The following is a 14686-nucleotide window of genomic DNA, read 5'->3' as shown; positions in this document are numbered from 1 at the left end:
ACAAAAATTGCACCTAAAGAAGTTGTTAGCAAATTTGAAAGCAATATTAGACAATATTGATTAGCAAAGACCAAATTTTAAAAATTTTAAGATAAACAAAAAAAAAAATGTTCTCATACTTTTATAGCTGGTGTATTGATTGGTGTATTGGTGAATGTGAAAATTGTTAATCGTTAAAACAAAAGAAAATTATTATATATATATACATATATTATATATTTACATGAAAGTTATAAACTTATTGCTATTCAGATTTGTTGGCGACATTTTATTGGCCAGCCAAATATACAAATAAATATCATATATTAACTGCACAGTGTTATCCTAGTTATATATGCATATACAAATCCTTACATGCAGTTTTACATAATGCATTGTCTACATAACTATATATAACACCGTTTTCACACAGAAACTTAATCGAATCACAATACCATTTAATGATATAATTAAGTTTCCTTTTCATACAGTGCCTTTTGCTCCATTAAGCGAAAATCTGTCAGTAGCCCCAAACAAATATATATTTCGTTTTTACGAAATAAAGTTAAAATGGAAAGCTGCCGTTTCCTTCTTAACTATAAATACAATTAAAATAAAATGCATGCGCAACTTCCTAAGGCAGTCGGTTCTATGTACCGGAGCGACTCGGTATTTTCCTCAACCAAGGACTGTCATTTCAGTGTAACCCCATTTAATTTGTTGCGTCCCTCCCACAAATTGTCATCCTCCCAGCAGCTCCTTGCAGCGGTACTGCTCCATATTCTCTTGCTCCGGGAAGGTATCGAACCCAATCCGGGTCCGTCTCCTGACCCCGGTCATAAGAAATGGTTATGCTGCATCTGCCGGAAAAGAATCTTTTTAGAACGGTCATACTCTTCTAAGTGTGTCTCGTGTAAGGATGGTTGCATCGGGCAGGTTGTTCTGGGCTAGATCCTAGAACCAGACGTCCACGTAACTTCTATAAATTTTTTGTGGCTCCTTGCTGTTCACGCCCTAGGGTATCCCGTAGTCTACGCCTTAGCGCCCCCAGTACCTTCCAGCAGCCCCGCTGCTGCTCGCGCCCAACGGCGCCACCAACTCATACGGCTGCTCCCACTCATACCTACAATCTCCGTAGTATAGTCGAGAGCAATGCCGAGCATCAGCCCCTGCCCCCGTCTTATCCCCCTCCTTTCCCGCAGCAACTGTGTAGGTCAGGGAAACAGACTCTTAGTCCCTACCCCCCTTTGCACCGTTTTCCAGCACAGAATACATATGTTTGGGATATCCGCCCAATGCATCTTCTGCCATGGACGTTGCCACTTTCCTAGAGGTTCTGGTCTCCGCGACGGCAACCCCCCGACGGGTTTCATTGCGTCATGTTGCCAGGCCGCATACCCAAATACACCAGGTACCCCAATGCTTACCCAAGGACGTCAAGTCCCAGGGCCACAACAGCAGTTGCGTCCTAGCCTTCCACAACCCACGCGTAGTCACCCGTCACATACTTCCAGAGTGACGACGTCTCCCCCCATGCACTTCAAAATTCTGCAGTTAAACTGTAATGGATTAACTGGCAAGATTGCGGAGATAGTCGATTTCATGAAAGGGCACAACATCCTCATTTCTGCGATTCAAGATTCAAGAGACTAAACTCACAGCAATATCTGCTCTGCAGACCTGTTGTGGGTATAATGTCCACAGAAAAGATCGCGAGAGCGGAAATGTAGGCGCCCTCGCGTTTATCAAACACCACTCTGTGCAATATCATATATTTGATCCCGACATCAGCCGCAGGGACAGTATCTTAGAACGTCAAGGCTTATCTGTCCGGTCAGGCGATGCAACATCTCCAGTTTTTTCGCCTCGCGTAACCTGGCATTATCACCGACTAAATCCTCTGCGGCCTTATTTATAACATGGACGTCGACCATTTTGAACATCCACCTCGATGGCACTACGCTACCGACTGTCCTACACCCCAAAATCTTGGGTGTGACGTTTGATCAGGATCTACATTTCGCCAAGCCTAAAAACTACTCACTGGAAGAAGCTGCAGGCCTGCCAAAATACTGCTCTCAGGACCGCCCACGGGCTGTCTTCTTATGTCCCCAGAACACCATCTACATAATGAGGCGAGAATACTCGCCATCAGGGAGAGAAATGAGATGCTAACCAAACAGTTCCTGTTGAATACCCAGACACCTGGGCATCCCAACAGACATCTGATTGATGAGCCAAAACCGCCTAGCGGCTTAAGGAGTCATCTTCGTAAGCATTATGAGGAAATACGTCACCTGAGAACTCAGCCGTATGAAGCAAAGAAACACAAGCATGTCCTCAGTGAACTCCACAAACAGGCGTCGGACCTTTATGCCAGGAATTGCCCGGTGAATCCAGTACTCAAAGAACAGTACCCATAACTTGCGGAAGAGGAACGTATACTCCCCAGGGAAACGCGAGTCACTCTAGCTCAACTTCGTTCTGGATCATTGTAAATTTTACCAAGTAGCGCAACTAACAGCTGATCGGTGAAAATTCGCACATTCACACGCACAGTTCTCGACTCAGTTTCGAAAAAAAAACCTTACGAATTTTTGTATATAGAATATATAAGGCGTTTTTGTTGTTATTAAAACAATAGTTTTATTTATATTAAAGCTTTTATCATTTTTTTTTTAACTTCGAACACCATTCCTTCATTATATGACATTCGACTGCCTAGTCCACTGCCTTCCACTCTATTCGTAACATAACCTCTATTTAAGCTGCCAAACTACATATATAGTAAACAATGTTCTGGATACTGTAACAGGCTAAACTCTTACCTATCCAGAATCAACCCCGACATACAAAATGTATGCCCCGTTTGCAATGTGCCCCCACATGATACCAACCATCTCTTTAATTGTAATATGGAACCAACGCCTCTAACACCCCTTTCATTATGGTGCACCCCTGTTCAAACAGCAAGTTTCCTTGGACTCCCGTTAGAGGATATTGATGACAATTTGTGATCGGTCGCACCTATTAGGTGGGGCGAAGCACTGCTACAACAACCCATAGATGTTGCACCTAACCAAATATGTGCCTATTTTCGAAAAAGCCATATTATCTTTTGCAACAAATGCAGCGAAAATTAAATTTTGAATTTTTTCGAGTGTTTCTATTTTTCGTAAATTATTGAAAATAATTTATTTTTGATTGTCATTTGTTACATTGAGAATAAAATTCGAAGTACCAAGCAAAACCGACCGGATTTTTTACTCGATTAGCATTCAATAAAGCAATAATGAGATAATTAAGAGTTTGTATTTTGTATGGAAGATTGAGTTCAATTAGGGCTTCTGTAGAAAAATTGACTAATTATTTCATTAAGCCTCTGTGTGAAATTGGCATAACATTCAAAATGCACAATAAATAAAGCTATCAACAAAATAGTTATATATATAATATTATATAATAGTTTGTAGCGAACAAAGGTTTATTTATTGCAACTAACTTAATTACAACTCTATCAAAGTACAAATTTATTATGCTTATGTAATGTATGCTTTTTTATAATATTGTATGTATTTAAGCATGTACTTAGCTTGTACATATGTTTATTTGTGTAACGAAAATTATATTTCAGGTCAACAGAGCCCAAAGAACTGCTTTCCGATGAGCAGATCGAGAATTTATTATTGAATCCCAGCCTGGACGAGCATGGTGTGATAATTGTTGAACAACTTAAATCGCCGTTGCAGTAGCCAAATCAATTTGGAATTTCTGTCACACCGACTACACTAACAACCAACAGCACTACCAACACAACAACTAATACTACATTGCTTTTATAAATTGCTTATTTTTAATGAAGAAAACTGACCTATGTTACAGATAATAAACTATTTTATTAACAATAATTTTTAAATAAATTTAGGCTGCATACCAGCAAAAAAAAAATATTAAAACTAATATTAAGATTAAAATGATTAATAAATAACGTTTAAAAAATATAGCTAAAAAACTAAAATCTATTTAAAAGATATCAAAATGCAATAAATTTTGAAAAATAAAAAAAAAACATATCATTTTTGGGCGATGGCCGCTTAAAAAATGCCTATTAGGAACACAAATACGTAGGTATGTTGGTATGTTAGTACATATTTATAATGAGCAACTAAACCAAAATCTTATTGACATAAATATATTTTTTTAGTGGATTTTACTACTTATCGAGCCATAACCGCACAAAGGGCTTAACCGACATTTTTGATTTTTTGTTTTTGATGGAAACCGAAAGGCCATTACCATATGCACCAGCTCCAAAAAAATCAAAGTCCTTCGATATACCGATACAAAGTTATAGATAAGGCAATTTTGGCTCAAGTGCACAAAACACTGTGTTTATATTTGTTTTTGTGCTCGCAATGTGTAGGTTAAGCCTTTTTTCCGTTTTTCGTAGTTTTCGTGTTTTTAATTTAAATATAGACTTCTTGCAAACACAAGTGATTATTTTTAGATTAAGATTTTTGTTAATAAGTATTATAATGAATATAGCCAAATTATTGTTGCAGATTTCAGATAAAGTTGCACTAGTTCCTTCGTTTTTGTGTGCAACATTCGATCTCCAAAAAGTGCTGAGTATAAAAACGTAAATTTGTATAATTTCCGTAAGTATAGCTATTGTAACGAATTTAGGGAAATTCCGCTTATTTGCAACCTTCTACTAACGTTCGTATCGCGAATAAATAACTCCAATATTCAATAATGCAAAATGGTCTTTATTAGAGTATTTCACAATAACAATTATACTTCGCAACCAATAGAGTGCTTAAATCAAACTGATTCCATGATTGCTCAGCTTGCGCTCTTTTATACTCTTCGGTTTCCTCGTTCGCATACTTCTAGGTGTTTCTTCTTCTAGAATTTACTACTTAGTTACCTGCTATAAAATTACCAGCTATAAACTACAGATGCACGTCTGTAGCTTTTCGCATAGCAATATGCGCGTGCTTATGTGGAGTAATGATTGCATACTTTTGTGAGCTATCTCAGATATATGCATGTGTTTGTGCATATCTCTCCGCTTCTCATATGTACATATGTGTAAACATAATGATTGATTTGTTTATGTAGATACAAGCAACTGCTTAGTATCGGCTTAGAGATGATAGTATGCCTTAGTATTGCTAATATTCGCCACACTATTATAACGAGAGCGTTTACGAAAGTGGCACCAGAAATGGGTATTGTTTTTTATGAGGAGAGGTTGATGGCAAAAGGGGCTGCAACGAGATCTGTACGGTAATTTTTGAGTATTTAAAAATTATAGATCAAAGAAAAACCTGTAAACAGATTAGCCTATATTGTGACTGTTTCGCAGGTCAAAACAGGAACAAAGCCATGCTCGCAACACTTATGTATTTTCTTGAGCAGTCAAACAATATTCAAAAAAAATTACATATTTATTACCAGGGCATTAGGGCGGGTCGATTTAAAAATCGCTCATTGCTCTGTGAAAATCGTATTCTAGGGATCAAAATAAGAAACTTTGCCGAAGGAACCATACCTCTAAAATGAATTCTGATGTCCCCCTTTGGGTCGAACTTTTGGGTAGGGGCAATTTCAATTCTACCTGCTGTGTCTTGTGGTGGCTTAAAAAAAAACGACACAAGCAATTTTACGATCTGCAATTGTGTCACAGTGATACCTTCATTTTTTAAAACGGTTGAATAAAAAACCCACACAACTATGTTTACGACATGCAAATGCATCACAGTGATGCTTTGGTTTTAAAAGGGGATTGTAAAAACGCTAATTTCTAATAATTTTTTTAATTTCTTTTCTATTACTAAGTTAAATTCATTTTTTCATTTACATATGTTCTGACTAAATAAATTTCTAAAGAGAAAAATAAACTCCAAAAAGAAAAAACATAGGCATTTGAGAGTGGGATTTTTGAAAATTTGCTCCTACGACGCAAAGGGGGGTTTTAGAGGTATGGTTCCTTCGGCAAAGTTTCTTACTTTGATCCCTAGAATATGATTTTCATAGAGCAATGGGCGATTTTTTTGCCTCCCCACAAATCGACCCGGCCTACAGGGCATACAATGATGCCCGTTGATTCCGTGCATTGCATAATCGAGTCATTTATTCGTAACAGAAATGTCTGGGCTCCGAGCGAATGGTACATTGTAATTGGAAATGCGAGAACTAATTCAGGAAACTATAATTGTATTTCAATGAAATATTCGTACTTTACGAACTGGAAAGCATTTTCGCTAGCAATATTCCCAGTTTCATCAAAACCAGGCATGCTTAACCAACGAAACGATATCATTTCGTTACGATAATCAACGTTAATAAACGAAACGAAGTCATTTCGTTTCGTTTATTAACGTTAAGATCGTCAAATTAACGAAATGATTTCGTTTCGTTTTCTGCCATATCAAAACGAAATCAAATCGTTTATGTTGATTATTAATTTCAAACTATGCTGGCAAAGCTGATTGATGGCGGAGTCATTAAAGGTGAAAGCATTAGCCAAACTGATTGCAACTTTTCTCATGAATTTTGACAGTACAAACATTTCTCAGAGTATTTTTGACATTACCACCAACGAATTACACAAACAAATTACATAGAGTTTGTGTTTGTATGTGCGCTCGTTGTTGCCACCTTACGGCTTCACCATGGCTATAGCATTGCCAGCACAATTCAAACATAAAGTATCACGTTTTTGTTAACGTTTTTAACGTTAACGAAAGCTTTTCGTTTCGGTTAAAAACGAGATACAATTTATCTTGATAATTTCTTTATCGATAATATTTCGAAGTGTTTCAACGGAAACGGTGGAAATTTTTTGATAAACGATTAGCTTAACGTTAAGGTGCATCCCTGATAAAAACTATCCTTCAATACGTTGCGGTCTGGTGAATTAGAAAAGAATAATCCTAATATTCTACGCAGGTATGGATGGATACTTTGAAGATTCAAGAAAAGTTGAGTATTGCTTAGATACTAATCTACGAAAAAAAGGTATATCATTGCTTAATAAAGGACCGGCCATCTTATACAGTAGCTTACAGAGAATTTCGTCGTTAAAGTATTTAGATTTAAAACCACTTAGTAATAAAAATATAATTCCTGAAATTTTCCACAGAGAGTACCTCAACTTAAAACATAACTCTTTTATCACAGATACATTACCAGATATTGATGTAGAAGACGATAATGTGCAATGAATAGATTGTACCTTAGTTATATAGTTTTTATTTCAAATGACTTAGTTTGGTTGTAAAATAAAATATTTGTTAATCAGCCTGCATCTTTAAATCTGAATAAATATGAATTGCACCTTGAAATCTGAATAAAAACATTGATCTGCATCACCAAATACTGTTTTAATGTGTATTTTTCAATAATTTAATTTTGGCTTAACCGGCACTTTCAAGTAATGAAGTATTTTTTTTTTTTTGGAAAGCAAAAAGGGCGAAAGCGACAAATGCACCATTATTATTAAATAAATGCAAAAAACGCCCACATCAGTATACGTCAATTATGTAGTCTTATATACACACCAACTTTCTCGTTATTATCTAAATTAATCGCAATATTAATACAAAAAAAGATTATGCTGAACGATTTTGTTTATGTCGGTTAAGCCCTTTGTGCGGTTATGGCTCGTTATGATAACTGCATCATGATTTAATCACTAGAGGTTTGTTCTTTAATGTCGAGACTCCTCAATTTCAATATGAGGACGGTTTACTTTTACGAAGCTAGGAAAACGGGGAATAATTCAAGCCTCTTCAACGAAAATTGTAGTAGAAAAGTATCTTAAGTAGTATGTCACTAATTTTCTAAATGCCAAAAGTTTTTGGGAAAATTATTATTTTTTTACTAAATATTTTACAAAATGATAAAGATATTGCTTGTAACTATTTCAGAATTAGTTTGAATAACATCGTATTTCAGAATTCTATTTCAAAACGCTCTATCTCAGAATTTGTTTCAAAACTTCCTATATGAGCACAAATTCAAAACATTTGACATGTAAAAAGGCGTTCATTTGAAAAATTCTGCGATAGTGCGCTTTTGAAATAAATAATTAGATAATTTGTGGATAATGTTTTGAGATAAAGCGATTTTGAACTGGCAGGGTTATGCTCCACTATGTAGTGGACAGCCTCTCACAAAAGAAAAGGTTGATTTTATTAGAACTTTTAATTCAGGCTTTGACTTTGACAGTAGAATTCTTTGATACTAAGTACTTCTCGTCGTCCGAATATTTCCAATTTATAAATAATATTTCGGAGCCGCCGTGGTGTGATGGTAGCGTGCTCCGCCTACCACACCGAAGATCCTGGGTTCACGCCCCGGGCAAAGCAATATCAAAATTTTAGAAACAAGTTTTTTCAATTCCAAGAAAATTATTCTAAGCTGGGTCACCCCTCGGCATTGTTTGGCAAGCACTCCGAGTGTATTTCTGCCATGAAAAGCTCTCAGTGAAAACTCATCTGCCTTGCAGATGCCGTTCAGAGTCGGCATAAAACAAGTAGATCCCGTCCCATCAATTTGTTGGAAAAATTAAAAAGGAGCCCGATGCAAATTGGAAGTGAAGCTCTGCCTAAGATCTCGTCGGAGGTTATCGCGCCTTACATTTTTTATTTAAATATGCCAATAGTAAAAACGACTCAATAAATACATAGATAGAAATGGTCCGAGTACAACATTTCGTTATAGCATCTCTGTTGTTGTTGTTGTAGCAGTGCTTCGCCCCATCCAATAGGTGTGACCGATCACTAATTGTCATCAATATCCTCTAACGGGAGTCAAAGGAAACTTGCTCTTTCTACAGGGGTGGACCATAATTAGAAGGGTGTTAGGGGCGTTGGTTCCACATTACAATTGAAGAGATGGTTGGTATAATGTGGGGAAACATTGCAAGCAGGGCATACATTTTGTATGTCGCCGTTGATTCCGGATAGGTAAGAGTTTAACCTGTTACAGTATCCAGATCGAAGTTGAGCTAGAGTGACTCGTATTTCCCTAGGGAGCGTGCGTTCCTCTTCTGCAAGTTTAGGGTATTGTTCTTTCAGTACATGATTCACCGGCAATTCCTGACATAGAGGTCCGACGCCTGTTTGTGGAGTTCACTGAGGACCTGCTTATGTTTTTGGCCTCATACGGGTGTGTTCTCAGGTGCCGTATTTCCTCATAATGCTTACAGAGATGACTCCTTAAGCCCCTGGGCGGTGTTGGCTCATCAATGAGATGTCTGTTGGGATGCCCAGGTTTCTGGGTATTCCTCAGGAACTGTTTGGTTAGCGTTTCATTTCTCTCCCTGATGGGGAGTATTCTCGCCTCATTATGTAGATGGTGTTCTGAGGGCATAAGAGGACAGCCCGTGGCGGTTCTGAGGGCAGTATTTTGGCAGGCATGTAGCTTCTTCCAGTGAGCAGTCTTTAGGCTTGGCGATATTGGGGACGCGTAGCATGCAATCGGCTGGCCAATTGCTTTGTAAGTGGTAATGAGCGTTTCTTTATCTTTTCCCCAAGGGGTGTAAAACAGTATCCCCATTTATAGCATCTCTAGTATTAACTAATGGCATTTTACATGAGTTGATTTTCTAATCGCCTTTTTTAATTTTGGGTTAGGTTTCGATGTTTGATGATTTATGAAAGTACACGATTTCTTAATATCCGTAATTTTCATAAAGTTGTCTCTCTTTAGCCACACTAAAACATTCTAAAATATGAAAAAAGTTCACCATAAAATCAAAAAAATAATACTGCTGAAGTTTTAAAAAAATAAAATATATTTTCCATAGAAAATATTGCAAGATGGCTGCAATTGTCAAAAATTTTGTCAACCGAGCAAAACTCTTCTGAATGAATCATGTAACTGCATGTTTGAATTATTTCCTTGAGCCGATCTCTAAGTTTATTAACGCAATACTTAATAATTTGATCACTAAAGTCCGCATATTCGAGGTGAGTGTAAACTAACGTTAAGGTTTGTTAGAGTTTGCGAAGTATAATTTTATTGAAATTAAATTGACAAAATTTAACTAAACTCAACGTGAACTGTAGTTTGGAATCACACCGGCCGCCAGGGATTCAAGGGGTTGATAAGTGCAATACAAAGCTTTATAGCTTCAATGCTTCCGCAACCCAATTGTCAACCTCACCTACACGAGGGGAATCCTGTTACAAATATGAATGTATCATATGCATATTTAGCAGGCGAGGCTCTGGCGACTCCAAGTTCCCCATGGAACTAGAGGGTGGGGAGGGCGGGATGGCCTAAAAGGTTTAATGTGGTCATATAAATCGTTCCCAAGATGGTCGGGCTAGTATTCTAATGGTGCTTTGTTGTCGGAACGTACCGGATCTATATCCGGCAAAGGACCATCAACAACGATAACACTCCGCAAAGCCTTCGGGGAGCGTCTTTATCGTTAATACAACAACAACACCGGCCGCCACGCAAAGAATAAGAAGTCTCGTGACGGACAAAAAACATTAAAATATTTAATTAAAATCACCATTCGGCAGTAGTTTGGCAAACACTCAAAGCTTTTGAGCAAAATTCATCAGTTTTAGCAGATGCCGTTCAGAGTCGACATTAACCATATAGGCCCAGCTCTTTCTATGAAAAACTAAAAAGGGGCACACCAAAAATGGAAAACATCAGATAAGCGGGCCTTTTTCAAAACTGGCAGTCAAATAACATTTGACGTGGCGTAACGCCCATCCAGGGCTCATGAAAAATGTGTGGGTTAGTCTTTTCGATTCATTTTTGCATACTGTATATATCCATTATAAATTTCCATTAAATAAAAATCTCAGAGGTGCTCATGATTTGATCTTGACTTGACAATATGAGCCCAATTTTTTGTTCACTATGTTACTTCATTATGATATAACCTGCAAGAAGGAAATAAACATTATATTAAAAAGCAAGCATGATAAAATGTATTGGTATATTAAAGATACTAACATTACCGAGAGAAAACTTCCTTTATCCCTGTTTTCAACTAGATAATTGGCGCATATTTTCTCACTTTAAGACTTCTTGCAAGGTGACAAGTTTCCTTCTTTTGATTTCTAGCAGCAGGGACACTCCTCGAAAAGTTTTGTTTAGTGCTATCGATGTTGAGGGTCCTTTACCAGATATAAATGCGGTACGTACCGTTAACAAGCACCATTAAGGTACCCGACCATCTCGGGAATGATTCAGCCTGACCACATTGAAACTTTTAAGCTATTCCTACCTCCCATCCCTTACGTTTCATGAGAGCTTCCGGTCGCCACAGCCACGTATGCTAAAAATGTGTATGATTCATTCATAAACTCAACAGGACTCATCTCGGGTAGGTGAGGTTGATAATTGGATTGCGGAAGCGGTGGAGCTATAAGGCTTTGTATTGCGCTTATCAACCCCTTAAATCCCTATTCCTTATTATAAAAGTTTTCAAACATTTTGGCAGTTCAGTAAAATGTAAGAAAAACATTAGCAAGTACTTTTAGTAATATTATCTTTTACATTAACGCTGTAATTATAGTACAATTGAATATTTACAAAAGTGCATTATTTTAAGTACATTTGACATATACATACATATGTATTAGGGCGGGTCGATTTAAAAATCGCTCATTGCTCTGTGAAAATCGTATTCTGGGGATCAAAATAAGAAACTTTGCCGAAGGAACCATACCTCTAAAACGAATTCTGATGTCCCCCCTTTAGGTCGAACTTTTGGATAGGGGCAATTTCAATTCTACCTACTGTGTCTTGTGGTGGCTTAAAAAAAACAACAAAAGCAATTTTACGATCTGCAATTGTGTCACAGTGATACCTTCATTTTTTAAAACGGTTGAATAAAAAACCCACACAACTATGTTTACGACATGCAAAGGTATCACAGTGATGCCTTGGTTTTAAAAGGGGGTTGTAAAAACGCTAATTTCTAATAATTTTTTTTAATTTCTTTTCTATTACTAAGTTAAATTCATTTTTTCATTTACATATGTTCTGACTAAATAAATTTCTAAAGAGAAAAATAAACTCCAAAAAGAAAAAACATAGGCATTTCAAAGTGGGATTTTTCAAAATTTGCCCCCCCCCCCCCCCCACATCAGACTTCGTTTTAGAGGTATGGTTCCTTCGGCAAAGTTTCTTATTTTGATCCCTAGAATATGATTTTCACAGAGCAATGGGCGATTTTTTTGCCTCCCCACAAATCGACCCGGCCTAATATGTATGTATATTAGATAACGTTTTTCAATGTTTATATCAATAGGCAATGTTTATTGTTGGAAAAGCATTGTATTTTAAATTATTTGTATGTAATCTCATGATAATGAAAGACAAATGTAGTACGAGTTTAAAAATTATTTTAAACAAGTGTTTTGTGCATCTATTTAGTTTTTTTATTTTTATTCTATTTTACAGGGGCATAGCTAAACTTTCGGCTATTCCTAAAATGTTTGAAAAGATTATCACTTGCCAAATTCAATATATATTTACTTCTTTATTATCACCCAGCCAACATGGTTTTGTGCTTAGAAGATCAACCACAACCAACTTGTTTGAGTTCACCTCTCTAGTCATGGATGGATTTTTATTCAATAAGCAAACCGATGTTATTTATACCGACTTCAAGAAAGCATTTGATTCTGTTAATCATGAGCTTTTAACTCATAAACTTGACTTACTGGATTTTCCGAAGAATTTATTACTTTGGTTTCGCGGCTATCTCTTAAATAGAGTTATGTTCAAAAACCGTCTCTCAGAGTTGATAGAAGTAGCTTCTGATGTGCCTCAAGGTAGCCATTTGGTTCCATTACTTTTTACCCTCTTTATAAATGACTTACCAATGGTTATCTCGTATTCCCCTGCTCTAATGTATGCAAATAATGTTTAACTATGCTCTACATACTTGCCTTCTGACTCTTCCCGTTTGGATCTATTTCAGGCCGATTTGAACTCATTTCAATTATGGTGTACAGTAAATCAACTAGTAGTAGAACTGCTGCAAATGTAAACTAATGACATTTCACAGAGTCAACCCAGTTTTAAAATCCTATATGCTATATGGTGCTCCCTTGGAGCGTATATCTGTAGTATGTGACCTAGGTGTTCTTTTTGATGCGCAATTGAGCTTTGACATGCATATATCTATCGTAAACAAAGCATCAGGCGTACTCGGATTTATTAAAATATGGGCTAAAGAATTTGATGATCCTTATTTAACTAAGACCCTTTACACATCTACTTGAGTATTGTTCCTGTATTTGGTCCCCGGGGTATAAAAATCATATAAATCAAATTGAATCGTACAGAAGCAGTTTCTAATCTTCGCTTTACGTGGTCTTAACTGGGAATCAAATCATCATCTTCCGTCTTATAGAAATAGACTTCTTCTCATTAGTTTGCCAACTTTAGAGAATAGAAGAACATTACTCGGGGTAATCTTCCTTCATAAACTGATTATCGGTGAGATAGACTCCACTGAACTTGTAAGCAGACTGAATTTTTCTGTTCCTGCGAGAACTACAAGACACTATGTACTCTTTCATTTACCCATTCACCGGCGTAATTTTTCCAAATATAGCCCTCTTCGCAATTGGTGCTCGCGCTATAATGAACTGTACAACTGTATTAATTTTGAGTATTCGATTGCTGCTATCCGTAAGGAAATACTCTCACGTCTGGCATGATATTTTTCAAAGATTTTTAAATAAGATGTCAATTTTATTTCAGTATTAATTTTAACTAATTTTTTTTTTTTTGATTTGATTTATGTATTAATTAAAATTTAACTTAATTAATTTGATTGTTTATTATTTAAGTTTTTGCTTTAAATTTTGTTTTTACACTTATGTTTTTTCCCTTGTTATTTGTATTGTATCTTATATCCAGTAGTCGACTGCTTTGTGTCTGTGTTGACTTTAATATAAATAATATAAAATAAATTAATAAATAAATTTTAAGTAATTAAAGCTGCACAAACTGCGATAAATGCAATACATAAAAAACCCACAAGAAATTAAGATAGTAAGGTTGCTAAACATTTCTTTCGAAAATCTTTTAAAAGTCAAAACACTGTCCTTCCTCCATAAATTGATACACACGAAGGAACCAGACTATCTATATCGTAAGCTTATTTTTCTGCAATCATCAAGATCGGTGCTTCTTCTTAAGCACATCAGATACCGCTCGCTAACCTCTGAGCGCCAATTCTTTGTTACTGCAATACGTCTTTGGAACTCGCTACCTACTAGTCTTCGACTCTTAAGTAATGCTCTGCACTTCAGAAAAGAGCTAACATCATTTTTTAACGACTCTTAAACTGGATCTCAAATTGTTGTTGTTAAAATGTTCATTTCTAAGTCCTTTTCCTTTCTCTGTGTCTTCTTTCTTTGTTTGTTAAATACTATTCAATCTATATCCAGCCAAAGGTTATCATCACTACTGCTGTCTTTTAATATTTATTAACTACTTTTCTTTAGTTTTAAGATTTACATTTACATACATAAATATTTCACTATTGTCCGCTATATTTAATTTAATTTGATTAATCTAATTTATTATTATAAATGTTCAAATTTTATAGCTCATGCTATTCATGACTAGCACTGTTAAATAATTTGTCAAAATTGTTGTGCTAGGAACAAATTTTCAAATAAATACATACATACATACATACAAG

At 36.2% G+C, this 14686-nt stretch overlaps 1 protein-coding gene across 7 annotated transcripts in view; it reads left to right on the top strand.

Moving 5' to 3' along the window:
- Nucleotides 1–14686, top strand: part of LOC137250514 (uncharacterized) — a 95833-nt gene that overhangs the window by 80590 nt on the left and 557 nt on the right. For 6 of the 7 annotated variants that reach the window (XR_010952996.1, XR_010952995.1, XR_010952993.1 and 3 more), the window contains one exon: nucleotides 3614–14036. Coding sequence is in view for 1 of the 7 variants with exons in the window: in XM_067783456.1 (XP_067639557.1) it covers nucleotides 3614–3731 (118 nt within the window). In the remaining 6 variants the exon portion in view is untranslated. Of the gene's footprint in view, nucleotides 1–3613; nucleotides 14681–14686 lie in introns of those variants that run through there. The other variant, XM_067783456.1, reaches the window with a different exon arrangement.

The sequence above is a fragment of the Eurosta solidaginis genome, chromosome 4 (genome assembly GCF_040869045.1).
Source record: "Eurosta solidaginis isolate ZX-2024a chromosome 4, ASM4086904v1, whole genome shotgun sequence".
NCBI classification, from domain to species: Eukaryota; Metazoa; Arthropoda; class Insecta; order Diptera; family Tephritidae; genus Eurosta; species Eurosta solidaginis.
This window is presented reverse-complemented; position numbering and strand designations above follow the sequence as displayed.